Raw genomic sequence first — 26,115 nt, 5'->3', positions numbered from 1 at the left:
AACCATGGGCAGCGGCGACTTGGAGTGGAATTGTTAGGCGTGACATCCCTTCCGGGACGTTTATAGGCCAGCGAGAACAGGGGAGGAAATTCAGGCTGAGGAAACTTGAAAACAAGCAAAAGTTTCTTGTCCGTTTAAGTACCATGTGTTCGTTCTTTGCTAAAAATTTATTTCAGGAAGACACCATTCTTAAGGCGTCTGGCAATCTCCAAGGTGTTTTCGTGATTGGCAAAGGAAAGAAACTGTGGAGGTGAAAGGTTCCGCACCTACAGGCGTGACATCGCGTGTAAGATGGGCATGCGCACGACCGCCTTTCTCTGTGAGTCATGAGCAGGCTTGCGCCGGCTGGTTGTTCCCCATTGGAGATTACCATCACTATTTCATCACAGTACCGACGAAGGCACCTGGAAAAGGAGGTCTTGCGGGAGCCTCCTCCGCTTTCTAAGTCGTGTTGGTACGAGGCTCTAATTGATAATGAACTTCGAGTTGCGGATTTGGATTTATTTGGAGTTGCATGATGGATGTGGATGACAGAAGAAAAAGAGAGGCGGATACACAAAAAGAACTCTCGAGGGCGTTTTGCATAGGCACGCGGACGCAGCTGTGCAAAAACTCCCCGCGGCGCGTGCGCTTCATGCAAGCAACTACGATGTACAGCCATCACGTCTTTTTACTCTCTTATTTTATTACAGGTTTCCTGTATCCTAAATTCGCAACTATATTCCCGTAAATTGTTCTTTAGTGTGACCGCGATAAGGTATACGCCTGTACGTGTTTTTCAACTGTGTTCCAGATCACTTTTTCCGGCATACAAATCATTGTGTAGCGTTACGCGGAAAGGGGTCGCCGTTAAAGTGCAGTGCCTCCCGTGACGTCGACCATTGCGCCAACCATGTACGAACTCTCTGCTCCACAGAGAAAGGCCACCACTTGCGCCATCTCTCGGGGCTGTGCGGCTCGACCTAGCGGGATGCTGGCCAAGTAAGCCGCGCTGAGCTCGTCGCTGATGCGGGCAGACATGGGCGTGAGCGTGTAGCCCGGAAGAACGGCGTTGCAGCGGATGCCCATTGGTGCGACTTCCTGGGCCACTGTCTTGGTGAGACCTATGACGCCGCATTTGGAGGCTGTGTAGCCAGAGAGGCCACTCAAACCGGTCTTCGCCGTCACGCTGGACACGTTAACCACGGCTCCGTCTTTGACGCCAGCAGCCAGCATCTCGCGGATACCAGCACGACACATCAAGAACGTGCCCTGGAAGACAAGCGAATGAGCATGAATTGGATCTGTGCAGCATGACGCCACTTTTATGCCTTCGCTGCCTGCTTGCTTTTGATGCTTAGATTGCAAAAGTAGCAACTTTATCCACCGTGCCAACTGTCATTAGAGTTGGGGAGGGTATAAAGAAGAGAAATACATGACATAAGCGGTGTCAGCCAAAGAACAAATCAGCATCGTATCAACAAGCAATGACAAAACAGAAAGGCAAAAAGTGACCACAAAATTGAAATTTTCATTGAAACATAGAAACGAAAACATCATTAGGCATGAAACAAGCTCTGTTTGAAGGCAATTTCTTCCAATCGCGTAATGTTTTGGTTAAAAAGATAGTCGTAGTAGATCAGACCTGTAGTCAACCTCCTATACTTTGAAACTGGTATACGCGGTCAGAAAAATAGTAAGGTGCTAGTTTCCAATAGCGACAGAACAATGATAAATCGCCAGAAAAAACGTGAGTCACAACTTGAATCGACTGTTTTCTAAGTGCTCCCATTCCAGCCTTTCTTTCAAACTCTCTGAAGAAATAATTTTACTGTAAATCTCTGACACAAACCGAGCAGCTAAATTCTGTACTCTCTAATTTGTCTCTCGTACCGCTGTAGGGTTCCAAATTGTGCAGGCATATTCAAGAATCAACCTAACATTGGGTGTGTACAATTTTTCTTTAGTATAGGTAAAGGAAAATATCTGGCATTTCAACATGAAAAGCCCAATGCCAAAGGACGCTGTATACGCTAGTATACGCTGTTATAACACTGTATACCAGGTGTGTTAGCTGCTGCCGGGCGCTGCCACTCAAGCCTTCCATGGATGCGGCAGGCCCACATTTTTAAAATCTAGTTGAAAATAGATTATTATTATTATTATTATTATTATTATTATTATTATTATTATTATTATTATTATTATTATTATTATTATTATTATTATTATTATTATTATTATTATTATTATTATTATTATTATTATTATTAATGGCGTCATGACCCGTTTAACAGTGGTGACGAGCGACAAGTCAATCTCTTAAAGCACACATCGACTGACACGAGGAACACAAAACCGCTACTCAAAAAAAGGCATGGCTAAAGCTTATTCCTAATTTATGGAAATACCGTGTATTATACGTATATAATGTAGAGTGCTGTTCGATGTGCCTGTTTAGTACCTAACGGACTCAACTGCGTATCTCACCTTCAAGTTTACTTGGATCACACGATCAAAGTCTTCTTCACTCGCTTCATTGATGGGTATGAAAGGAGTATCGATCCCAGCGCAGTTGACGATTATGCTGGCTGCAGTACCACCGCCGAATCCTCGGATGACATCGAAAAGGCGAGTGACGGATGACGAGTCACCCACGTCCACCTGCACGGCCCGGTGGTCCGCTTCACCTGCGAAGACATTCGTCCGATTTATGCAGGTAATGAACTGCATTCGGCCCATGCACAGTGAGCGACACGAACAGTTCAAGATGTCAATTCGAGTACTTACTAATAATAAAGTTTCTTTCACTGGAGATCCAAATAACGTTATTTTGCTAACACAGGCGCATTTCTACTGTGCTTACGAGCCTTGCCCAGTCCAGTTAAAACTGGTATCGCATAAAATACCCCCTAAACTGCCAAGTACTGCTGGGTACCATTTATTATAAAGGTGATTTCGTTGATCACTTCCTGTCATAGTTAAGTTTCTTTTTTTCCCAAAAGGCAGCAGAAATTGATACTCGATTGCCACGCCTTAAGTTCTGAAGCAGGGAGGCGAGCCAGTCGCTTGGACCACCACGTGCTGGAGAATACTACATCTTAGAACCTTTAGTGATAGCAGCCCTTCTTTTTTTTAACACAGCGCGATAAAGTATGAAGTTATGCGCCAGCGGGACAGTGCGTCAGGAACTTCCGCATCCGTTCTTGTACCGCTCGCTATTTTTACGCATAAAGCACTTCCACCTCTCACCGTGAGGGTTTCTGTCCTAAAAGCCACCATTGCGCGGGAAGTATATGAGTGCGCTCCCACAGCCCCGCACTTCCATGCCAGCTGCCAAAATTAAGAGATCGAGACAGTTTCGTAAAATGAATCATGAAATAGTGAAATTTTCTTGTAGCCAAATTCAAATTCGGATGGCGCGAAAAGGATCCAGTTGGTTGCATTGGGTGCTATAGGACATCACACTGAACCCTCCCTGCCCAGCTCACAAAAAGTGCTCAGTATCAGGCGCGAAAATACGGATGATAATCTACGCTGTGTTACTGGCCATGATAAATTTCTTCATATGATCAAAACATACCAGTATCATTATGCTTGTACGCCTTTTTTCGTGTCCGAAATTATATACCCACAGTGTTTTCGGTTGGCGAGGGAGGGGGGCTAAAATAAAGACAGCGAAAACAGCAAAACAGAGGCCCTAAGGTCATGCGGATGGTGCAAAGACGGGCATTCAAGGTATTCCTCGTTATAGTCAGAACAGGACAGCGATTACATCAGCCTAAGTAACCCCAAGCTGACATAAGTCATGTCGAGTCAGTTGGACATGAGTAAGACAAGTCAGTTGGAAGTTCTGCGCTTTTTGTGTGCGTCTTTGTGCCTCTTGTCCCGTCGTCTTCGTGCAGTTTTATGGCATTCCCCAAGTTTACTTCTCCGCCAAAAAAAAAAAAAAATGCCAACATCACCAGGGCGGGCTTCAGCACACAACAGCATGCATGGCAAATAGTGCGGAAGAGACATCTTGTTGCAAAAGCGTCCATAGAGCGTTCTGGCTGACACGCACCACTACAAGCAGGGATGTTACGCTATAGCCGCAGCACGCAATCGAAGATTATGTATAATCGGGGGGAGGGGGGGGGGGGGGGGGGGGAGGACATCTGTCTGAAGCATCCAACAGCGGATAAGCACGGCAGAAAACGTTCAAAGCCAGAAGGATATTGTGATTTTCAATCATATAATCCCGACTGTTTTCATGTCATGAACACACTGTTAGGTATAGCTGACGTTTTGCGAGAGATTCAAGCCTTTGTGGCCTCCAAATTTATATGAGGAAACCTTTGGAAAATGAACGTACTGAACTGACCACAATTGCTGCACCTGAAATAGAAAGCGGCTCCACAGATGACTGTTGCCTCATTTGTTTGCTGTTCTTCCCTGGTTTTTCAACATCTCCTTTTGACCAAGAGGAAAGTATGGGACAATTGCTGACATTATTGATGTAAGGCTAATCCCTCCTACATTTTAACAGCATTCCCGACCGCAGTGGCGGCCTAGTGGTCTGACCATCCGCCTCGCATACGGGAGGTTCGGAGTTCGATCCCCAGTGCGGGCACCCAAGGGTGATACAATGGGTACATTCTTTCCCCTGCCTGGTGCTCGGGTACTTTAGGGCGAAATGCTTGGGAAATGGGTCTTTGACTCTCCCCCCCCCCTTCACCTTGAATAGAAGAAAAAACCTTATGCCATGGCGCTCCTTGGCCACAGATGTCCTTGCGCCATAGAAATTAATCATCAACACCATCCCCGACCCGGCACTCGGCCGCGTACAAACCTGGTAGTGATGTGGCCACTGCCTGCGCCGTATCCATATTGATATCAGCGACGACGACGCGAGCTCCTTTCTCGGCAAGAACTTGGCAGACGGCGCCTCCGATACCGCCCCCTCCGCCGGTCACAACGGCCAACCGACCCGACAGTGAGCGCCCTTGCTCGGTCGACATCGGCTAACGTGTCTCAGTGCACACCAGCGGCCTGCGCACCTGCACGACAACTAACAGCCGATGTTCCTGTCTGTGCGGGCCCCGCTTGCTTATACCTGCCCAACTTCGCTACAATGGGCGACATCGTTTCGCTTCGTTGGTTCGCTCTTTAAAAGCTGTGTTAATTGTTTTTCTTCTCTTTGTAGTTCGTAAGCTCGCCTCTTCTATTTTGTTTCCGGCGCTCACTCATTTTAATTTGCTGCTCATACGTATTTGCCCTTGCTTATATGTTCTCTGTGCAAACGTCAAATGGCCCCCTCCTAAGAAGCTACATTTGAAGAAGTTACGGTGGTGCCCGTGCCCTCAAGCGTTAAGGACGGAAACCTATAAAAAATCTAAGCTCAGATCGCTCGTTTAATGTCGTCCTGCAAAGGCACAAGGCTGCAATTCCGCGTGGCGAGCCGAAGATAAACTATACCTATCTACCTCCTCGTCGACGCTAGACAGAGAGAGAGAGAGAGAGAGAGAGAGTGTGTGTGTGTGTGTGTGTGTGTGTGTGTGTGTGTGTGTGTGTGTGTGTGTGTGTGTGTGTGTGTGTGTGTGTGTGTGTGTGTGTGTGTGTGTGTGTGTGTGTGTGTGTGTGTGTGTGTGTGTGTGTGTGTGTGTGTGTGTGGAGAGAGAGAGAGAAAGTAAGAGAGAGAGGCACTGGGTGAGTCCTTGAGGCTATGTGGTGGAGGTCAGCGATAGAGCACAATAGGAGCTGCAGGCAGGGATGCCTGCCAAGAGAAAGGATTCACGCTCGCTTCGCCGCCGCAGTTCTATGCCAAGAAACGCACCAGTGCGCCGCAAATGAGCGCCGGCGGCAGGGGGGTGGGGGGGGCTGGCTGGCCTCAGCGCCAATTAAGAAGCGCCGCCAGCCGTCCTTTCTGATTATCGCGTTCCTCCTTAATACACGCTGCATCCTGTACAAAAAAGTAGGGAAAGCACAGCGCAGTCAACTGTAATGGAATTGCGCGGGTGAATTGAGACGCAGCGTCATGCTTATGCCAGCTGTTTACTAAACAAAATTATCCGTTACTATTGTGCACCTAAGAGCGGCGTAGTTCATGCATTTGTTCCAGGGAGCGACTGCCTTTTAATGAGAAAATAAACACGCTTCTATATCCTCGGCTCCCTATCACCCTTATACTCCCAATCATGACAATAAACTCACCCATCTTGTTCCTTCTGCACCCTAGCTGTTTGGTGACCGTAATGTTTGTACGGCTAGAGGGTGAAACCTCATACGAAGAACTCACGGAGAATATGTCTATAGCCGAGACAGCACGTGCTATGAAGTAGATAAAAAACCAGGCAGCCCTCGTCCTCCTGTGAGATGTACCGGCGGAGGCACGGAAAATTCCTGGATATCAGGCTATCGACCATCTAAGGGAACTGTTTCAGAGCACCTCCCAGTAAGAAGAAATTCCGGTTAAGGGGATACAAACTGGTGTCACGGCACGGGATCAGAGGCGCGCAGAGGTTGCCTAGTGCGTTACACCCCCTTCATGAGCCACCCCCTCTGTCCTCATGCGTCGGTCCTGCTCTCATGGCAAACCGGGCCGTCCGTCATGGCGTTCGTTGTTCCACTCGCTTTACCAAAGTGCTTTCTCTTTCCGCCCACCTGTCGCGGCGGGTGCCATAGAACTTTGCTGGCCGAGCGACAGCGACGTGGTAATTGCGCGTGTCGGATTGCCGCGACAGATTCGCTACTTCTCCGGCACACCGAGCAGCCGCAACATGCGCAAAGGCCTAGCTCCAGTTGACGCGTCTACAGTCGGTGATGTTTTACGCAAGCAATTTTCTTCTTTTTTCAAAAACTACTTCATGGGCATAAAGGAAAAGGGGAATCTTCAGAGTTTTCAGGGAATTTTGAGCATTAGCGGTGGTGTTGGTGAAAATTTTACCAGCGGATACAGATGAGCGACCTGCCCTCCGCTTGAACGATGGCCGACATCCCTTGGGCAGCGGCGGCGTCTTCAGCCAGCTGGAGGCGCTTCGTCTGTGCCCCAGGTCGGGGCTGAGCATTAGAGCCTTCCAGTGATCAGAATCGGCCCATTCCGGGGTACCTGGCAGAAACCATTCTCAGCGACGTAAAGTTGGCAATACGTAACTACACGTTGGGAAGAATCTCCCCACAAGAAGCACGGATGCTGCAAAATTCTCAGCCCACACGGCGCATTCGACTAATCTGGACGCCTGCTAATGCCTCCCTCGCTGGTGATGAGGCGGCTCATAACCTAGCTCGAGAGCTGTCCCGCCGAGCTGGGTCGTGCAGCCCGCCCGCCCTATTTTTCGTGCCGAGAAATCCTGCAGCACTACAGCCTTGCAAGACTAAGATTCCCCCCCAGCAGATAAAATGCCCTATAAACGAAAGGCCAAAGCCTGGCGTAAATTTCAAACCAACACAAATCCAAATGTCCAGTTGTGTAGCTTCTATTCGGAAGGACTCTACAAAGACAAATTCAAGATTTATGACAGCAAAGCCGATCTAAATCATATGACCTGGAACTGCCCGCTGTCCCTACCCGCGAGTTACTTCATTGCCGACTCTCGAGCATTAGCGGGGAAATTTCCTCGGCAAAAGTCATGGTATACCGACATGTCGATCGGCACCGTTGATTCGTTGTTCGGGCGTTTAGAGACTATAACTGTCTGCCAAAGCACGGCTTTTCTCATAATGGGACTAGTAATGCTTTCGCATTAAAATATAACGCGAGGCATCAAAGGAAAGAGCAGCTCACGTGAGAAGGCAGCGGTAGCTCCTGGCCGGTTTTCGGTTTCGCTCGCTGTGCTGGCTGCTCCACACCTATGCTCCATAGATTTGAGACGCGCAGCGTTCTAAACTCTTGGGCGGGCCGTGAGGTCAGTGCGCCCGTGTGTTTCACGAAATGTGGTTCTTTCACTTCCACTGCGCCATGAAATGCTCCATGCTGGGATGCAAGATCCGCACGAAATAACACCGTCCGGGATTTTCATCTTATTGGTGAGTATTCTGTGCGCATTCCGTCCGCATTAATGACGAATCCGTTGGCAAAAGATTACCTTGGAACGAAGATGATCCAGCACCGACGCCAACGACGACGAAGCGCTTGCGCCCTCGTTTACTGAGGTAAAGAAGAAGAAGTAGAAGACGCCCGTCGGATCCCCCGTAGTGGGTATGTGCCAGCAACGTCTGAGGCCTTCCTTCCTTCCTTCCTCGTGCTGGAACGCTGCCGCCTGTATCCCAGTCTCTCGCCTCGCTGGCTCGTAGATTACGTGCGCTAAGGTCTTCGTCACCGGCGCTTCCAACGTGCCAATAAACCGCTCTACATTTGGTGGAGGTTGCTGCGTTCCCCTTTTCCTCATCACCGTGGACCTTCGCAGCCGCACCATACCGATGTCAACAACCAAGGCCAGTCAACAGCCCGCCGCCCCGTCGCAGCCAGTCACCTGCTCCGGTGCCATCCGGCAGCGGGACCGCGCTGTTTTCAGCGGCCACAGCGACCAGAATGTGGAAAATTGGCTGGAATCGTACGAACGGGTGAGCCGTCATAACAACTGGGACGACCGCGTCAAGCTTACCAATGTCATCTTCTACCTCAGCGATGTTGCTAACCTCTGGTTCCGCAACCACGAGGCCGACATTCCCATGCACTTGGGCCGTTCTAAAGAGCACACTTGCTGAGGTTTTCGGCCATCCAGCCATGCGGAAACTGCGCGCTGAGCAAAGCTTGCGCGTCCGAGCTCAGCACACGGACGAGACTTTCGCCAGCTACATTGAAGATGTAGTTGACCTGTGCAAGCGTGCTGATCCGGCTATGTCAGAGGCTGACAAGATCAAGCACATCATGAAGGGTATCGACGACGATGCTTTTCAGATGTTGTTGGCGAAGAGCCCCACCACCGTTGCTTCGGTGTATACCCTGTGCCAAAGTTTCGACGAGTTGCGCAAGCAACGTCTTTGCGTTCGTCGGCCTCCGCTGCCTGCCGACATCTCCGGCCTGGCCATCAACCCCGATTTACTTGCTACCATCAAATACTTCGTGCGGGACGAGGTCGCCCGGCAGCTCTCGCTCCTTTCTCGCCAACACCAGTCACCGCCCGCCCTCAGCGCTGAGATCCGGAACGCCATCACGCAGGAGGTCGCCGATGCACTCCCTACTCTTCGGCAACCAGCTTCCTTGGCTCCACAAGCTCCGATCCCACAAACCCCTGTTGCTGCCCCGTTGAGATACGGTCCTCCAGTTGCCGTGCCGCCTGCCCCCGCTCCCGCCCCTCTCACGTATGCGGAAGCTGTCACACGACCACCGCGACCCCAGGCTTATGCTTACGTTCCTCTATCGGTGCCTGCGCCTGTTGCTCCACGAAACCGCTTCCCGCCCGCTACCTACAATCCTTGGCGCACAGCTGACAATAGACCGATATGCTACGCCTGCGGTCTTCCGGCCACGTCGCGCGCCTCTGTCGACGCACTCTTCATTCGCCTGTCCACCCTCTGCCGGACTACCCCTATGTAGACCGCACCTTTCGCCCACCTTTCGGACCATCACCTCAGGGGACCTCTCCTGACCGCGCGCTTGGTCGCCAGCCCTACTTTTCCCACCGCTCGCCTTCCCCTCGCCGCCGCTCACTGTCACCCATGAGGCGTCGCAACGTCCCCACCGATTCGGAAAACTAGCAGCCGCAGTTCCTCGGGCACGAACTGCGCACTCATCGCCCTGCTTAAGTCCTCGCCTTTCTCCGCCGAATCTTCTTGATGTGTTTGTAGACGGTGTGAAGACACTTGGCGCTTGTGGACACTGGGGCCACCGTTTCTGTAATTCACAAAAATTTCTGCCGCTCGCTTCGCAAAGTTACCACCCCATCTTCTGGACTCTCACTCTGTAGAGCCAGCGCCGAGCCCGTTCATCCTTCTGCCGCTTTCACAGCACACGTCGTCATCGCCGATGTTTTATATGTTGTCGAATTTTTAGTCCTCCCTGCAAGCTCTCATGACTTCATCCTTGGATGGGATTTTCTATCCCTCCACAGTGCCGTTATTGACTATGCCCGTGCGCACGTCGTCTTCTCTCTGCTCTGCGATGCGCCCTTCGACGAGCCTCCGATTCGCAGTGCTGCTAAGCTTGTTGTCGCTGAGGACACTAACATACCCCCCCCCCCCCCCCCCCCCACACAGTGCCATGCTCGTCCCTGTTTGCGCCGCCTCTGTTTCTGACGCCACCGTTCTCTTCACGACTTCCCCCGTCCTTGCCTCTCGCCGACACATATCTCTTCCCTTCGCCGTCATCGACATTCACCACGGTGCTGCCGCCATCTTCGTCTCTAGCACCTTATTCTCCGCGCTCTCCCTGCTAAGGAGTGCCTCAGCCATTTTGAAACCGCTGACTTGATCTCTTCCTTGGACACTGATGTGACCTCCTCCAGTGCCGACGTCGCTGCACTCACCCCATGTTGCGCTACTCCATATCACCTGCCGTTATCGGACATTTTCTCGACACGGCTCACCGCGCGCAGCTCCTTGCCCTGCTCAACCAGTTTCGCTCATCGTTGGACTACCAGTCCACTTCTTTGGGCCGTGCGACCACTGTCGAGCACCACACTGACACTGGCAACCATGCTCCTCTCCGCCAGCCTCCCTACCGTGTGTCGCCTCCTGAGCGCCGCGCCATAACTGAGCAAGTTGACGACATGCTACAACGCGGCATTATTCAACCATCCGCCAGTCCGTGGCCATCCCAGTCGTCCTGGTGAAAAAGAAGGATGGCTCGATACGATTTTGCGTGGACTATCGCCGGCTTAACAAAATTGCGTGCAAAGACGTCTACCCGCTACCACGTATTGATGACGCCCTTGACTGCTTGCAAGGCGCCGAGTTCTCCTCCCTATAGATCTCCGTTCCGGCTATTGGCAAGTCCCGATGGCTGAGTCCGACCATCCTAAAACGGCGTTCGTCACCCCTGACTGACTCTATGAGTTCAACGTATGCCATTCGGCCTGTTTAACGCTCCCGCAACGTTTGAACGACTGATGGACATCTTGCGCGGCCTCAAGTGAACGTTTGTCTCTGCTATTCAGATGATGTTATCGTGTTTTCGCCCGATTTTCCGATGCATCTCAAGCGCTTGCGACAGGTACTGAGCTGCCTCACCAGTGCTGGTCTTCAACTTAATCTAAATAAATGTCACTTTGTCGCCCGGCAGCTGACAGTACTCGGCCACCTCGTCTCCAAAGACGGCGTCCTGCCAGACCCTGACAAACTCCGTGCTGTGGCTTGGCTGACTTCCCTAAACCGACTTCTACAAAACAGGTGCGCCGATTTGTGGGTCTCTGCTCCTATTTTCGGCGGTTTGTTCCCAATTTTGCTTCTATCGTAGCGCCCCTTACGAAACTCCTTAATGGTCCCAGCGACCTGTCTACGTGGGACTCGGCCTGCGAAGACGCTTTTGCTGCGCTCCGTAGTTTTCTGACCTCACCACCTATCCTTCGACACTACGACCCCAGTGCACCCTACTGAGGTGCACACCGGCGCAAGCGGAATCGGCCTCGGTGCTGTCCTTGCCCAGCGCAAGCCCGAATGTGCTGAATACGACGTTGCGTACGCCAGCCGTGCCCTCGGCAAAGCTTAGTCGAACTACTCCGTGACGGAAAAGGAGTGTCTCGCCGTAGTGTGGGCTCTAAACAAAATTCCGCCCATACTTATATGGCCACCCGTTCACCGTCGTCACTGACCACCACGCCTTGTGCTGGTTGGCCTTACTCAAAGATCCCTCAGGGCGCCTTGGCCGCTGGGCCCCCCGTCTTCAGGAATTCGATATTACCGTAGTTTACCGGCCGGGCCGCAAGCACTCCGACGCAGACGCCTCGTCACGCTCGCCACTGCCCTCTCCTGCGCCCTCTTCACCAATATCTGATTCCGTACTCGCAGCGCTCACTACCATTGGACATGCCCCTTCAACAACGCCAAGATCCATGGTTTTCATCCTTGCTCGACGTACTTCGTGCACACTCTACGGTCTCCTTCCCTTGGGCCCTTCGTCGCCAAGCTTCCCATTTTGCCCTCCTCGACGATCTTCTGTGCCGCCGCAACTATCGTCCAGACGGCCGAAAGTGGCTTCTTGTGATTCCCCGACATCTCCGATCTGAGACTTGTGAACACCACCATGCCGACCCTCAGAGCGCTCACGCCGGCTCACTGACAACGTACGAGCGACTACGCCAGAGGTACTATTGGCGGGGCATGTACAACTTCGTTCGTCGCTACGTTCGCTCCTGCACTGCTTGTCAGCAGCGGAAGTCGACGCCTCGCCCTTCGTCTGCCCCTTTACAGCCAATACCATGTCCGGATCGCCCTTTCGATCCTGTGGGCATCGACCTATATGGGCCAACTGCCCTTCACGACCGCTGGATCATAGTCGCCGTGGACCACCTCACTCGGTATGCTGAGACCGCTGCCCTACCTTTGGCTGCTGCTCGCGATGTGGCCTTATTCCTTCTTCATCACTTTGTCCTGCGTCACGGCGCTCCTCGAGAACTTCTCAGTGACCGCGGCCGTGTTTTATCGTCGGAAGTTCTTCGCGAGATTCTCGCTGCGTGCCACACAGTCCACCGCACCACTACTGCTTACCACCCTCAAACCAACGGCCTCACCGAACGATTCAACCGGACTCTTGGGGACATGATCGCCATGTACATTCGCTCCGACAACTCTAATTGGGATCAGGTTCTTCCGTTCGTCACCTATGCATATAACACCGCCTCTCAAGCAACCACCGGATTTTCCCTTCTTTCTTTTATTCGGGCGCGAACCTTCTTGTATGTTGGATACAATCCTTCCCTACAACCCCGACAGCTCGGAATATACTTCCCTTTCTGACATTACCCGCCATGCTGACCAGTGCCACCAGTTGGCTCGCTCCTTCACCGCCGAACGTCAAGGCCTCCGCCACCATGATTCCGATCAAGACACGCTCGCTGTTCCATTTCTCCACTGGCTCACTGGTCTGGCTCTGTTCCGGCTACGTGCAAATTTTCGGCCAAGCACATCGGCCCTTACCGCATCTTAGAGCGTACGTCACTTGTCAACTACATTATCGAACCGGTGACACCTTCTTCGGACCATCACCACCGTGGCCGCGACGTCGTTCATGTCAGTCGCTTGAAGCCTTATTACAGCCCCCTCGTCGTCTCCTCGCCTTGAGTCGCCAGGATGGCTCCCTTTTTCCGCCGGGGCAATTGGAACGAAGATGATGATCCGGCACCGACGCCAACGACGATGAAGCGCTTGCGCCCTCGTTTACTGTGGTAAAGAAGAAAAAGTAGAAGCCCGTCGGATGCTCGTGCTGGAACGCTGAGGCTTGTGTCCCAGTCTCTCGCCTCGTTGGCTCGTGGATTACGTGTGCTAAGGTCTTCGTCGCCGAAGCTTCCAACATGCCAATAAACTGCTCTACAACCTTGTTTACTCCAGTGCACCTAACAACACAGAATAATGCAGCATTTGTAAACTAAACGACTGAGATGTGACGAAAAGATGCGGAACCCGAGAACTTTGGTATGCATTCCGCCGAGTGCCAGGGCAGGTAGGTTCACTACTAGAAAGTTATCGGGCACCTAAAATGTGAGAGCACCTGTCTCACTTCTCGGTGAATATCTAAACGACGCCGTTTGCTCCAGTGCCACTTCTGCCACGACGTGTGTCAACGCCAAGGCCAGTGAACCCAATGAACGCCGGCGGCCTATTACTCCAGGAGGTATGATGACATCATTCACGTTTCCGCTACAACGTTGTCAACTCCAACGTCAATGATCCCAATGAATGCCGGCAACTTAAACTAGTGGTTTTTGAGGAAATGAAATGGCACAGTAATCGGAGTAATACAGTAAGTCTGTGGCATTGTAGGAAAAGAGGTTGATTTCTTGGCTTAGCACGTGGTTTGGCTATTTGTCAGCAACTTTTAAATGTTTTTTCTCTCTCTTCTGCTGGTGCAGAAGGATATATATGCTCCTTTTGTCAATAAACGCTATGTTGAAAGTTAGCACTTGTCCTGTCTCGTCGTTGTCTTTTTGTTCCTGCGCTGTTTCTTTAGTTACGCAGTAATCACCGCACTTCTCGGTAGAAACCTCAACCTCGCCTTTTGCTTTAGTGTCTGGTTTCTGCTGCAACGTTGTCAAAGCAAACGCTAAATGATCCGAATAAATGCCGGCGGCCTACTGCTCCAGGAGCAATAGGTCGCCCTTCGTCAAACGAGGCACGTCATTCGCGTGCCTCGTTTCTGCCACGCATGCCTGCCACGGGTTTTTGATGACAGTGGGTTTTTCGTACAATCAGCCAAATAATCCTCTCGCATTAAAAAACACCATGAACCAAGGTGGATCTCAGTTTGGTAACTACAGAGGGCACAAAATTAGTGGCTTTCGGGGAAAGTAAATGACGCAGTAACTGTCTCGAGCACTTCTCAGTGGGCACCTCAACCGCGGCGCCGTGAGGGGAGGAAGGTGGAAGTGAAACAAGAAAGACTTAAGAGGTGCCATATGGTGGAAGGCTCCGCGGTAATTTATATTTCGACCGCCTTGTGATCTTTAACGTGCAATGTACAGCACACAGGCGCCTTTTGCGTTTTGCCTCCACCGAAACGCGGCCGGGTTCGAACCCGGGCTCAGTAGCCAGTCGCCCTAACCGCTGAGCCACACCGGCTGCGAAGTGGCAGAAGGGCTCTCGGAGAGAGAAGGTAGCGGCGTCAGGAGGATTAGCCTGCAGAGGCTGCGCTAGTTTCTGGAATATACCGTCTAGTGTGTCAGGCACCGGAAGCCCACCACAGAAAAAGAGGGGGGGGGGGGGGGGGCTTCAAATGACTGCCGACAGCCGCCGACGCTACGGACTGTAGGACAGTAATCAGGTGATCTGCTAACGCCTCCTAATACAATTCTTGTGCAGATCAAGAACCACCTATAGTTTCATTTATAGTTACAGCTCCCACAGCTGGGCTTTTAGAATTCTTTGCAGATACCAAAGAGGCAGCCTGTTTGTTTGTTTCCTCGTTTATTAACAAGCATACAAATACACGGGAGGAGTCTGTGTATACATCTACTGGTAGAAGTAGTGTGTGTTTTCTTCTTCTATGGTGTTTACAAAGCTGAGCACACAGATCGCAGTGCAAAAGAAGCAATGGAAAAAATAAAAACAGAGATCGGAAAGGCAGGGAAACCTTGCAAGAGTGAGGTGTCTGTGTACATCAAAAAAGCCAAATGAAAAGGATGCAAAGAATGGATCATTTTTTTCCCAATGGCAGCGCCCTGCCCTGTTTATGGCATTAGGTTGGAAAAGGGGGTAAAGGCTGTGGTGGCAATGAAACATGCAAGAATCCTACGGTGGTAACAGAAAGCATGTCACACAGCAAACGATAACCTCCGCTCTCTGTACACATAGTAGTATAAAGTTGCTGAGTGAGAGCAGCTTGTCTACTTCTTTATTTTTTGTTGAAGGTGTAGTTGTGCTGCTCTGTTCCTTTCGGCATATCAACACATTGGGAGACAGCGAGGCAGACTTAGAAAGAGAGGGGGAGAGGTGAATTCAACATGACATATGCAGCAGTGTAATAGAAAAGTGCACATAAGAAATTAGGGCTTCATACATAAATATAAACATGAGAAGAGTCCTTGCTGCTTGCTTACTTCTGCCATAAACTTTTTCATCTACTGACTAGGGCTTAGTAATCAAGAAAATCTAAAAAAAGGAGGCAATTGCCCCGTCTAAAAGAGCTTCTTTAAAAAAAATGGCTTCGGGTGTTGTTGGTCAGCACGCTGTTATGAAGTGTAGAAAGCTAAGGGCTAATGAGTGGAGGCGACTGGAGAGTCGCCAGTTTCTGGGGGCAGTCAGACGGTTAATGAGAGACTTGTGTTCACTCTCCCACAGCATGAACCTCAAATGCAAGGTCCGCAGTGTGTCCAAGCATAGCACCAATAGTGGCGTATATGACACGGCAGTTATTTCTTGGTAGTGATTTTTTACTTAAGTTCTCACATTGAATGAAAAGATTGAGCCAGAAAAGTGCCGGCACTTTGCATGGCTGAAGATACTTTTTTCTTCCTGGCTTTGCGTAGACAAAGATAGACTTTGATGAATGATAAGTTGAATGCGATGGGGAGTCTCATGCCATAGTGCGGGCACAGACCAAAGTGGGTTTGGGCAAGCAGCACGTTCCAACTCAAGCACATGTCATGCGATATACTGCATGCAATCTTAATATAAGAGTTTACTTGCATATCAATACTTTCTCATTTCTAGCATTTGGGACTGTATGTGACTTTTTGCAACACTAGAGGGCACGAGCAAAGAAAACTGCATATTTAAAGCAACACCCGAACCAGACAACCAGGGCCAGGTCTTTGCTCTTGAGTAACCAACAGCATTTAGATGAAAGCTTCATTATAATGCTCAGCCTTTCATTCTTGCAATTTCTGCCTGTGGGCCGCTGTTTCGACACAATGTTTTATGATGAAAAACTTCTGTCCAACCTGTTGCTACAGCGATTCTCCCTATCCACACCAATCAATGACACTATGGCATTCTTGTGGAGCTATCCCATATCCAACTGAAGCAAGTCGCACTAAGTGGCATGCATTTTTCTTGTTTTCTATGAATGCATTAACCTTATCACCTCCCATGTGCAAGCACTGAAAGGTTCATGTTTGGATGAAGGATATGTCAAGTATCCGCGACATTATGTTTCAATGCTTAATTTTAGTGGATGACAAACACCAAACAGAAACTCTCATTTTGGCCCCTTTGTCATGAATGTACTAATTATGAAGTGTAGCAATATCACAACACAGTTACCTTCGCTTCATCCTTCCGTTCACTATTACTATCTTAACTGCGTAAAAACTGCGTGCTGTTAAACACTAAGCACGTATCAAAAGGAAGCTAGTAAAGAAAAGAAGCCCAATATCAAAAGCTGACCATCAAGCTCCTAAACGGTATAGAATTTAGCAGATGCATGTGTGGCTTGTCATTGCTTTACGATTATATGCATAGCATGTGTTTAATAAACACTGCACGTAAACAATCTGCTGTCGATGCAGCTATTCACTTTAAAATGACGCTAATGGGCATATTTATAAAATTGAGCACAATTTGAAATATCCGCACTCCTCAAACTGCTCAAATTGTATGCACATAAAGAAACATGTGCCGCTTAATTGGAATGGCTGTAAGGGCATGACTTGTTATCAAATGCCTGTGTAAAGTTTTAACAGAAAGCTGCTCCATGGCAGTGTCATGAAACCCGATTCTTTGGAACACATGGACAAGAGTCCTTGTAATACTGGCAAATCTGGTTGATAAGGGTCCATGCTTGTGTAAATAGTAAAAGACACTTCAAAAACCTCCCCCTTACAGCACCGCTTCTTACACTAACTATACGCCTATCTCTACATTAATTACACAGTAACTGCCATCTCCGCATATTCTTTGGTTCATAGAGAAGAAAAAAAAGGGGGGGAGGGGCATCAAGCATGGCGCAAGCAGCACATTAGCCTCCAGCTTGCCTGGGCTTGAGGTCTCTGCGTCACTTTCTGCACCATTTTGTTTATTTCTGACCTTTACAAAACCTATTCTCACTGACCAACAAACAGCTCAAGGAAAAAGGGTAAGAGGCGGCTCATGTAAAACATAAAATAATGCTTCAAAGGGCACAACGGGGAATGAGAACGGTTGCTTTGCAATGCTTCTGTACTTTTTAAATGACAACCTAACACCAAAAGGTTTCTGTGTTTTAAGCTGGCTGTTGCCATCTATGCTTTGAGAGCTTCTTTCGTGAGTGTGTGTGTATGGGTGTCTCATTGTGTGTGCATGCCAGTGTGTTTACACATCATCATATGTTACTCGTCACAGAGAGAGGAGAGTGTTTACAGAGGGTTGCAGAAAGATCTCAAAGTGGGGAGACAAATCGGCCACAAGATGCAATGCAGCACCATATCATCTTTTCAAAGGTTCTCGTGACTTTTTTTTTTTTTCGTCAAGGATGAGGAGTTGCAGAGTAAGGGTTTAAAACTGGAGACCCTGACAGCGACAAAGCTAAAACTAAAACTTATTTACACAGCTGCAGACATGGAATAAAAGAAACAAATGCTGAACAAGCATGCTGCACCATGAAAGAGAGCATTTCACATGCAAAAAGAGCTGTCGCTGCTCACTGTTCAGCAACAACAAACTTTAACTTTGTCACTGAAGTCACAACAGCTGTTAATCCACTTCTCAAAAAGGCCATGGTACACAGCTGAGGAAAACGACACAGCATGGTATATATAGGCATAGAACCTCCAAACATGAAAAGAAACTGAGTACACCAAACAGTCTTATGTAATTTCCGTTTTCACTGTTCTTCAACACATGCCCTAGGAAGCACATCTAGAACTTCATGAGCTAAGGCATAAGTCATAAAAGAAGGCAGGAGTTACCACAAAGAAAAAGAGACTATAATGGACAACTCAGAGTATGCAGTTGGAACAGACAGTGCCATCAGAAATGCTCTGCAGCATTCAATATAGCAAAATAGTGAGTCTGACACACCACTCTCAAGGGACATGTTCATAGACAACACTTTTCCGCCAGCAAAGCGATGAGGAGCATCAGGCAAATATACTTCACAAATTCGATGGCTTGAGAAAAATGTTTCCCTAGCGCATGATTACACAGCCCAACTGCTTGTTTCCATTTGCTGTGTGTTGCAAGGATTGCACACTTCTAGAGGTTCCTCATGCAACTCTTGTAAAATAAATCACGGCGACATAAAGGAAGCAATTTTTTTTTTTCGAAGCAGCTGTCACATACTTCTGGAGCCCTGCCAAGGCTGCTGGATGTAGCCTTGAGACCAAAATGCGAGCTTTCAGCACAGCTGTCAAAAAGCTCCTAGGAAAAAAAACAAAATAAAAAATGGACTCAATAACTATGGCTGACAAGACCTGTGTCATACATATATGGTTTTGCTCTGTGTGCAGGCCACTATGTGTTATGTGAACATAAAATGCAAAAATACAGGCAATGGTGACATACAATGCAGTAGTGTCATCAGTACATTGCAATAACACTGAACCAATAATGCAAAAACGGTTAAAAAAAAAATCACTCTCTTACGTGCACCAAAGACAGATGCAACAAGCCCTCAGAAAAAAAAAATCTAAAAAAAAGAAAAGATCTGAAACAGTGGCTCATAGCATCCCTGTCTCTCATCTCAAAGTGTCTGACTCTCATGGATGTCACAAGAGTTGAGGCAGACATCAAACGCCTTCATGTTGTTAACGTTGGAAGTAGCATTTTCATGAAGTCTGTACTTGGAGAAGCTGCTTTTCAAGGTGCTTAGATGGCTATGTGCAATCGGCATACCTCCTCAGGGTGTGGTGCATGATGAACAAAAATACAAGCCTCAAAAGTCTGCAATTCTCTCACTAAACAAATACTTACTGCTAGACAGCTTAGAAGGTTGCTTAGAAAGGATTTTGCCTGCTCATACTGCCTTTAAATAATTTGTGCTCAAAAATACTTCCTTGCATTAGGTTTAACTCGCCCTCCACTGTGCCTGAATTTTTTTTGCATGATTTCCTTCTATAGATCATCAGCATAACCAAAGCACAGCTTCGTTCCATCAGCATGTTATGGAAGCATTAAAGCAATGACAAATGGCCCAAAAAAAGCCACAGCTTCTACAGCGATGCTGGTGTCTGCTTAAGCAGCGCTGGAGACTATCTGGCATGAGAGCGTTTAGTGTCTTCCAACACTAACACTGTCCAGGTCTCTTGGATGGATCCACTGCACAGCACATGCTGTCAAGACTCCATGAAAATGTCATTCGTAGACAACGATAAATGAGCACTCTAAACCCCCAACTTCCTCAAAAGGGACACCGAAACAAACACTTCACAGGAGAGTGCACCTCAGATAGGACGTTAGGTCCGCTTGAGCCTCGCTAGCTGCAGCGAGTAGTGCGAACGATGACATCACTGAGACATTCGAATTCCATCACATCCTTACGAACATCTAAACAATTAGGGCTTTTTATTTTCACGTACTGCATAGTTTGCCCTAGTTATTTTATTCTTTTTTTAAATAATCAGCAGTCCTGGTTGTTTGCACAACCTTTACAACCCACAGCAATTTTTGTTTGGTCAACTTCAGATGCCCCCTAATGGTGGTGGCTGCAATTATGTCACCACTTTAGCAAGCCTCAACAGCCCTCTCCTACAGTGCATTCATTTCAGCGCCCTCCTAGGATCCCTCCCCTCACCCCGACGTAGAATAAAACAACTGCCTCGTGTACCCATCTGAGGGGTAGGGGCGACAAAGAAAGAGTGTATGTGTTGTGTATGTGGGCGTGTCTCCAAGACTCAGTTGGCAGCCACCTCGACAGGCTGCGGAGGTGGTTCTGCGACATCACCATTTGCCTTCTCAACTTTGTCTTCAGGCTCGAGTTCCTTGTTCTGTGGTAGTTCAGCGATGACCTCATCAGCCTTCTTGGTGACCTCTTCCACCTTCTTGGTGTCTTCAGGGGCCGATTCCTTCTTGTCATCAGCCGCCTTCTCCTCATCGTCGCCCTCCTTTTTCTCATCCTTCTCATCATCTGCCTTCTCACCATTCACATCTCCATTCACATGGCCCTCACCTGCGCGAATAAAGAGAAAATGAGAAAATGTCAGCAAAAGGCACTACTCATCTGGTAAAAAGTTACATGCATGCATACAGCAGTAGTATCATATTCAGAGAAATAAGCACCTAGCCGCTTAAAATGAGTACGTGTTCCAGCAGACTGCCTATGGTCAGCTCCAGATAATTTAAACCCAATGTTGAGCTCAAAGGGAATCAAAACTGTGCTAGCGTTATGCAGAGTTCAAATTAAAAGGAGTCTTTTCAAGTACACTTCTAGTTGACGATACTTCAGTGTGAGTTCTAATAAACCGGGAGTTAGAATTAAACTAGTCTGAAATAAAGAGCTCCCACAGTATATTAATTACCCTGAGGCACCAAAAAGATTTTGTTAGAGAAGCAAATTATTTAAAACCTAAAGCTTGATCAAAGCACCACTCGAAAGTAAATTGTTATTATAAATATCAGGTAAGACTGTACAATTTCAATCCGATTCTATCACATTTCCATTTGTGAACACTGCTCCTAATATGCAAAAATTGTACATATATACAAGGTTTTTTTTTTTTCAGGTTACATTCACAAAGGTGGATGCAGCACCTGATGGTGATTCAAAAAAGAAGCCAAGTGTTTGAAACTGAAGGAATCACAGGGAAATATTGCTGTTACTCCCTTTTCTGTTTAGAGAATGAAAATACGAATTCACCAATTATTGTAGATAAAATATTATCTTACAAAGTAGGTGAGAGAACAGCACGCCATCAGCGGGAGTCGAACCCGTGACTTCCGCACGTTGTGTGCGACGCCCTACCAAATGAGCTACAGTTGTGGCTGTCTCCCCTCCTCTCCCCCAGTTTTATGCACTCGAACCAGAAGACCAGTCTCTCAATGAATGTTTTGAATTCTCGATGCAATTATACAGATGTTGATGTTTGCACCTCTATATTCACTTAATTCTGACATTTTCTTCGGTCCTGTGAAATCCAAATGAACTGGGTTTTCCTGTACAACATGGCTCAGCCCATTAATGGCACATAAAGAGAACATGCCGTCAGCACTAATACTAATAAAGCACATTTGAAGGAGTTGGCACATTTACATGCATCTCTGAGTGTTGTATGTGCAATACTTGTGCGTGCACCTTATGCATTTAAATCTACATAATTACCAGAAGGCAGTAGATAACATATTTGATTGAATCTTTCATTAGCTCTTTAGGACATTCTGACAAAGGCACACAGCATGTGCTTACCCTCAGTGGAAAGCTCCTGCTTCTTCATTTTCTTGGACTTCTTGACAACGCCCAACTCTATCATGCTGTAGGCAGTGTCCAGGATCGACTGCTGCACATCACGTGGCTCAATCTCAAGTACCTCGCGCATGCGAGCGTTGTCATATGTGCTTGGCTTGTTCAGCTTGGACATGAGCAGCTTAGAGTTCTTGTCCACCAGGCTGTTCAGCCACATCAGGAAATATGGCGCTCCGGCAGTGGAGATGCTGTAGCCTGCAAGGTGCAATATTGCCAGCAAACCATTCTTAGTGTGTGCATGCATAAGCATGCTATTTCGTAATAATAACCTTCTTGGCCTGAGCCCTGTGAATTGCTTTGTCTGGTCGATACACAATATGCATTCAGTGCCTCTCGCACCACACACTACAAACAAGCTAGCAACACCTGAGTAGCAGGCTTGCTTTTATTAAATATATGCTAGAATGTTATACACTGTCAATCAATATTTTTCTCACATCCCAGTAAAAATAAGCTGGAGCAGTACTTGAAATGAAAGTCTCAAAACCTGCACACATTTGCAACTCTGGTCCATGCAAGTGATTTAGCGATGATGAACTTTTAAAGAAAAAGCAGGTGCCAGTCTCCAAATGTTTCCACATTAACAGTACATGACACAAAAGCTATGAAAGCAATTGTAATGTGTTGACAACGTACTGCAGTTCTGCACCACTTTACAAAAAAAAAAAAGCATATTATGTAATAGAGTTTGCTGTCCATTCCTATAAGCCAGCCTTGAAGAAACAAGACACTAGCAGCCATGTACCAGTATGCCATGTATCTGTCTCACCATGAGGCTTGAATTCCTTTGCAAGAGCTGTGGCCATTTCCTTGACAGAGATGCACTGGTTGGTGACAATATGGCGGCTGTGTGCAGCACCTGGCACAGTCAGAGCACGCACGTGCGCCCGTGCCACGTCACGAACGTCCACCACACTCAGCGACGCTGGGGGCACCAGAGGTATGGACCGGTCCATGAAGCGCTTGATCAGCTGCACACATGTGCAGAATCTGGTAAGCAACAGCGACTGACCCAATGCATTTTCAGTGATTCAGTTAAACTGCCATAGTGTGTGGTAACAGCAACAAAACTGAAGAAACCAGCTGCTGCATGTTCTGCTCCTAAGAGATTGTCCATTCCCAGGCCTGCCTGAAACCCATGGCAAGTGGCTATACGGCCTTAGTCGAATATCTTCAGTTGCGGACTCGGTCACTTAGGCACCCCTAAAGTTCTAAATCTCTGTTGGGTTAAATGGTTAGGAGAATCTTCATCGTAAGCTTTTATGACCTTTTAGTCTTTATGAGCACTTTACATGAGAGCTCCACTATATATGGCTTGAAAGCTAACCATATGGCCTGAAGTCCTTTGGCCAAGGCTAGCTGTACATTTCTGCGCACACTTACTCTATCGTATAACATTCCCAGCGGCCGGAATTTAAATGTGGGCGATTTTGGTGGCACGGTACCATGTCGACAACATACAAGCACGCCATAAACACTGAAGAACATTGTTCTTATACATATGTGCAGCATAAATAATTCACCGCCACTGGCTGGGTTTAAAAAAAAACGATAAATTTACAGACCTTCCTTCACAACTCAAATGAGAAAGGTAAATTGCGTCTTCCATGCTGCTAGATCAGACGCTGAAAAACCTTCATCTGGTCAAATTTTATAGTTCATGTGTGTATGTGTCAACAAGGAATTACCTAGCAGGATGATACAAACAGGAACCATGGGGATGTTGTGTTGTATAGAAAGGCAAATACCTAACGTGGCTTTACATAAGCATAAGAACGATACATCTATCCTTAATTACATACTGCAAGTTGCAACTCTCAGCCAAGCACAGTAATGTCTACGGGGCTGATGTTTTTTCTTGATTTCTCTGTGCACAGCTTCTGTCGTTACCGTTAATGTCAGGAACAGAAGGAGCAGCTGATTGACTTTCACTGCACTCTATCAAAAGCATGCAAAAATGAAATATGCATGCTCTTAACATTGGTTAAAGGCATGCATTTATGCACTTTAACTAAAAAAAATGAAAAAAAAAATGTCGACAGATAAGAAGATCGACAAGACGAAGAGGTTCATTTACGCTCGGAGAAAAAACATGAGACATCCATGCATTTACTTTTAACTATGCAGCATTAGCAGAAATTAACCTTAATGTGGTGCTCCCCTTATCCCTTAAATCTACATTAAGAACAGCAGAAGAGCCAAGTACAACAATCACTTTATGCAATCTACACTTCTTACCAGCACACTGGTGGGCACACCATGGGTCGTCTTCTGCAGCAGAGGTCCAATGCAAAGCCCAGGATTGATGACCACGAGCTCAAACTTCTTCTCTTCTGCAATGTAAACAGCAATAAAAAGGGTACAGTTTAAGCACTAGGAGCTAAAAGGCATAATAAAGGTCTTTCTACACAAACCTGAGATGGTATGTTCAAAGCAGCCAAGAAGTACGGTAAAAAATATGCTCCTTCACAAACTACTGTTTTAACGTGTGTGCTGCAGTACAAAAAAGCAATGCTTTTTTTTGCCACTGTTCCCTGGTTGCAGCAGCTGCTGGTGCAGCTGCATGATAGGACTCTAGCAATCATTTATGCACTGAATAGAAAAATGTTGTTGAGCTGGCAAAGAAATAAAACCTTTTTCATGCTAACTGCAGCAAACATAATTTATTGATCCACCAGCATTAAATCACCGTAGACATATGAAAGAACATATGTTTTTTTCTTGCAATGCCCTGGCTATGTGTAAAGCACAGCTTGTAGCTAAACAAGCAAGAAAAGCAGACAATCCACTCCTGAATTTGAAAAAATATACGCATGTGCAGAGACATCAGTGAAGTGTATACCAGGCAGCTCCTTGACAAAGTCCCATGCGGCCTTCTCCTGGAGGGTCTTAGCCTTTCCATATGCATCCAGGGTGGCAGACTCTGCATTGCTCCAGTCCTCTTCTGTGAATGGCTTGCCTTCACGCTCGCTGAGCGCACTTGCTGGCTGGGACTGGTCTGCATGGTCACAGCAAACCATCGACTCATAAGCAACAAATGACGTGAAGTTTTTTTTTTTTTTTTCATAAAAATGCAGGGCACTGGGTAAGCATGTTGCATAACCCAGTGGAACAACATTGAAATTGAAAGGACCATAATGCATGTAATGTATGCTTACAAGGCTTGCTTTTCTATGCATGAACTACTAACTGACAGGTTAATTAACAGTTCTTGACTTGTCTGCACCGAATTAATAGCCTATGGGCCAATATTTTGGGGTTTCTAGTGGGCTGCCACTGGAAAACCGAATTAATTGAGGAAATGGCCAGTAATCTACAGAGAACATTTTGCAGTCTGAGGGCATCATGGCTGAAAGTTCTTGACAGACACTGACCGCCACCAAACAAAGTAAGCATTACGTATAGAATCATGAGGTGCACCATTTTGCTTTCTTAATTACAGACTGTCCAGCTGCTTCACCATCCTTATCTCTGTAGCAGAAACATGTTAACAAGCTCTTTGTAAACAAATCGGCACAATTCACAAGTAGCAGTTCACCACTTAAAGCAGCACAAGACAGAATACAAGTACAAGTGAAAAGAACACTGGTGAAAGCAGTAGAGTTCTACATGAATATGGGGAAACAGGTCAACATAACCTCACAAGGATGGAAAAAAAATTTTCTCGACGGATAGAAAGGATAATTTTTGACACTGTCAGAGAGATTTCTGGCTTGGTGAGCCCACCGTAATCTTATTAACAGCCTCGTCATGGTGGCACAGTAGCTAGTGTACTCAATTACTGAGCCAGGGGACCCAGGTTCAACCCTGCCACGTTTTTATGGAGAAGACACTCCAGGCACCTGTGAACTGTGTGATGTCAGTGCAAATTAAAGAACCGAAAGTGGTCAAAATCATCTAGAGCCCTTTACTACGGTGTCCTTCATTACCTGAGTCGCTTTAAGACGTTAAACCCCATAAACCAAACCAAACCACAACCTCATTAACAAGACTGATTGCATCATTAATTTTGTGCCCGCCACATACTCTCTTCATGTCCACATAAACGCTTGTCTATGGCTGAAATCAAGTGTGCACCAATGCCCAAATGGTACGTTCAGTGAGGCAGTGATTCAGCCCTGTTAGTACTGGATCATTTAGCAATTCCATTCTACTTGTAACTGAAGCCACAAAGACTGTAGCATGATTCATAG

At 47.6% G+C, this 26,115-nt stretch overlaps 2 protein-coding genes across 3 annotated transcripts in view; both read right to left on the bottom strand.

Moving 5' to 3' along the window:
* Positions 1-538: 538 nt before the first annotated feature.
* LOC144123612 ((3R)-3-hydroxyacyl-CoA dehydrogenase-like) lies at positions 539-5,183 on the bottom strand. Its single transcript, XM_077656417.1, has 3 exons — positions 4,811-5,183; positions 2,470-2,669; positions 539-1,251 (listed from the first exon to the last, which is right to left on the bottom strand). Exons 1-3 carry the CDS (start codon positions 4,977-4,979, stop codon positions 850-852), a joined length of 771 nt encoding a protein of 256 aa, XP_077512543.1. The 5' UTR covers positions 4,980-5,183; the 3' UTR covers positions 539-849.
* A 9,815-nt stretch (positions 5,184-14,998) lies between these two features.
* LOC144125957 (uncharacterized) overlaps positions 14,999-26,115 on the bottom strand; it is a 144,817-nt gene continuing 133,700 nt past the window's right edge. For both annotated transcript variants that reach the window (XM_077659798.1, XM_077659799.1), the window contains exons 4-8: positions 24,765-24,920; positions 24,161-24,255; positions 22,692-22,893; positions 21,866-22,117; positions 14,999-20,632 (exon numbers count right to left, since the gene is read on the bottom strand). In XM_077659798.1, coding sequence (XP_077515924.1) covers positions 20,358-20,632; positions 21,866-22,117; positions 22,692-22,893; positions 24,161-24,255; positions 24,765-24,920 — 980 coding nt within the window. In that variant the 3' untranslated portion in view covers positions 14,999-20,357. The remainder of the gene's footprint in view (positions 20,633-21,865; positions 22,118-22,691; positions 22,894-24,160; positions 24,256-24,764; positions 24,921-26,115) is intronic.

This window comes from Amblyomma americanum, chromosome 3 (assembly GCF_052857255.1).
Source record: "Amblyomma americanum isolate KBUSLIRL-KWMA chromosome 3, ASM5285725v1, whole genome shotgun sequence".
Lineage (NCBI taxonomy): Eukaryota > Metazoa > Arthropoda > Arachnida > Ixodida > Ixodidae > Amblyomma > Amblyomma americanum.
The sequence above is the reverse complement of the archived record's forward strand: the minus strand, read 5'-3'. Positions and strand labels throughout refer to the sequence as shown.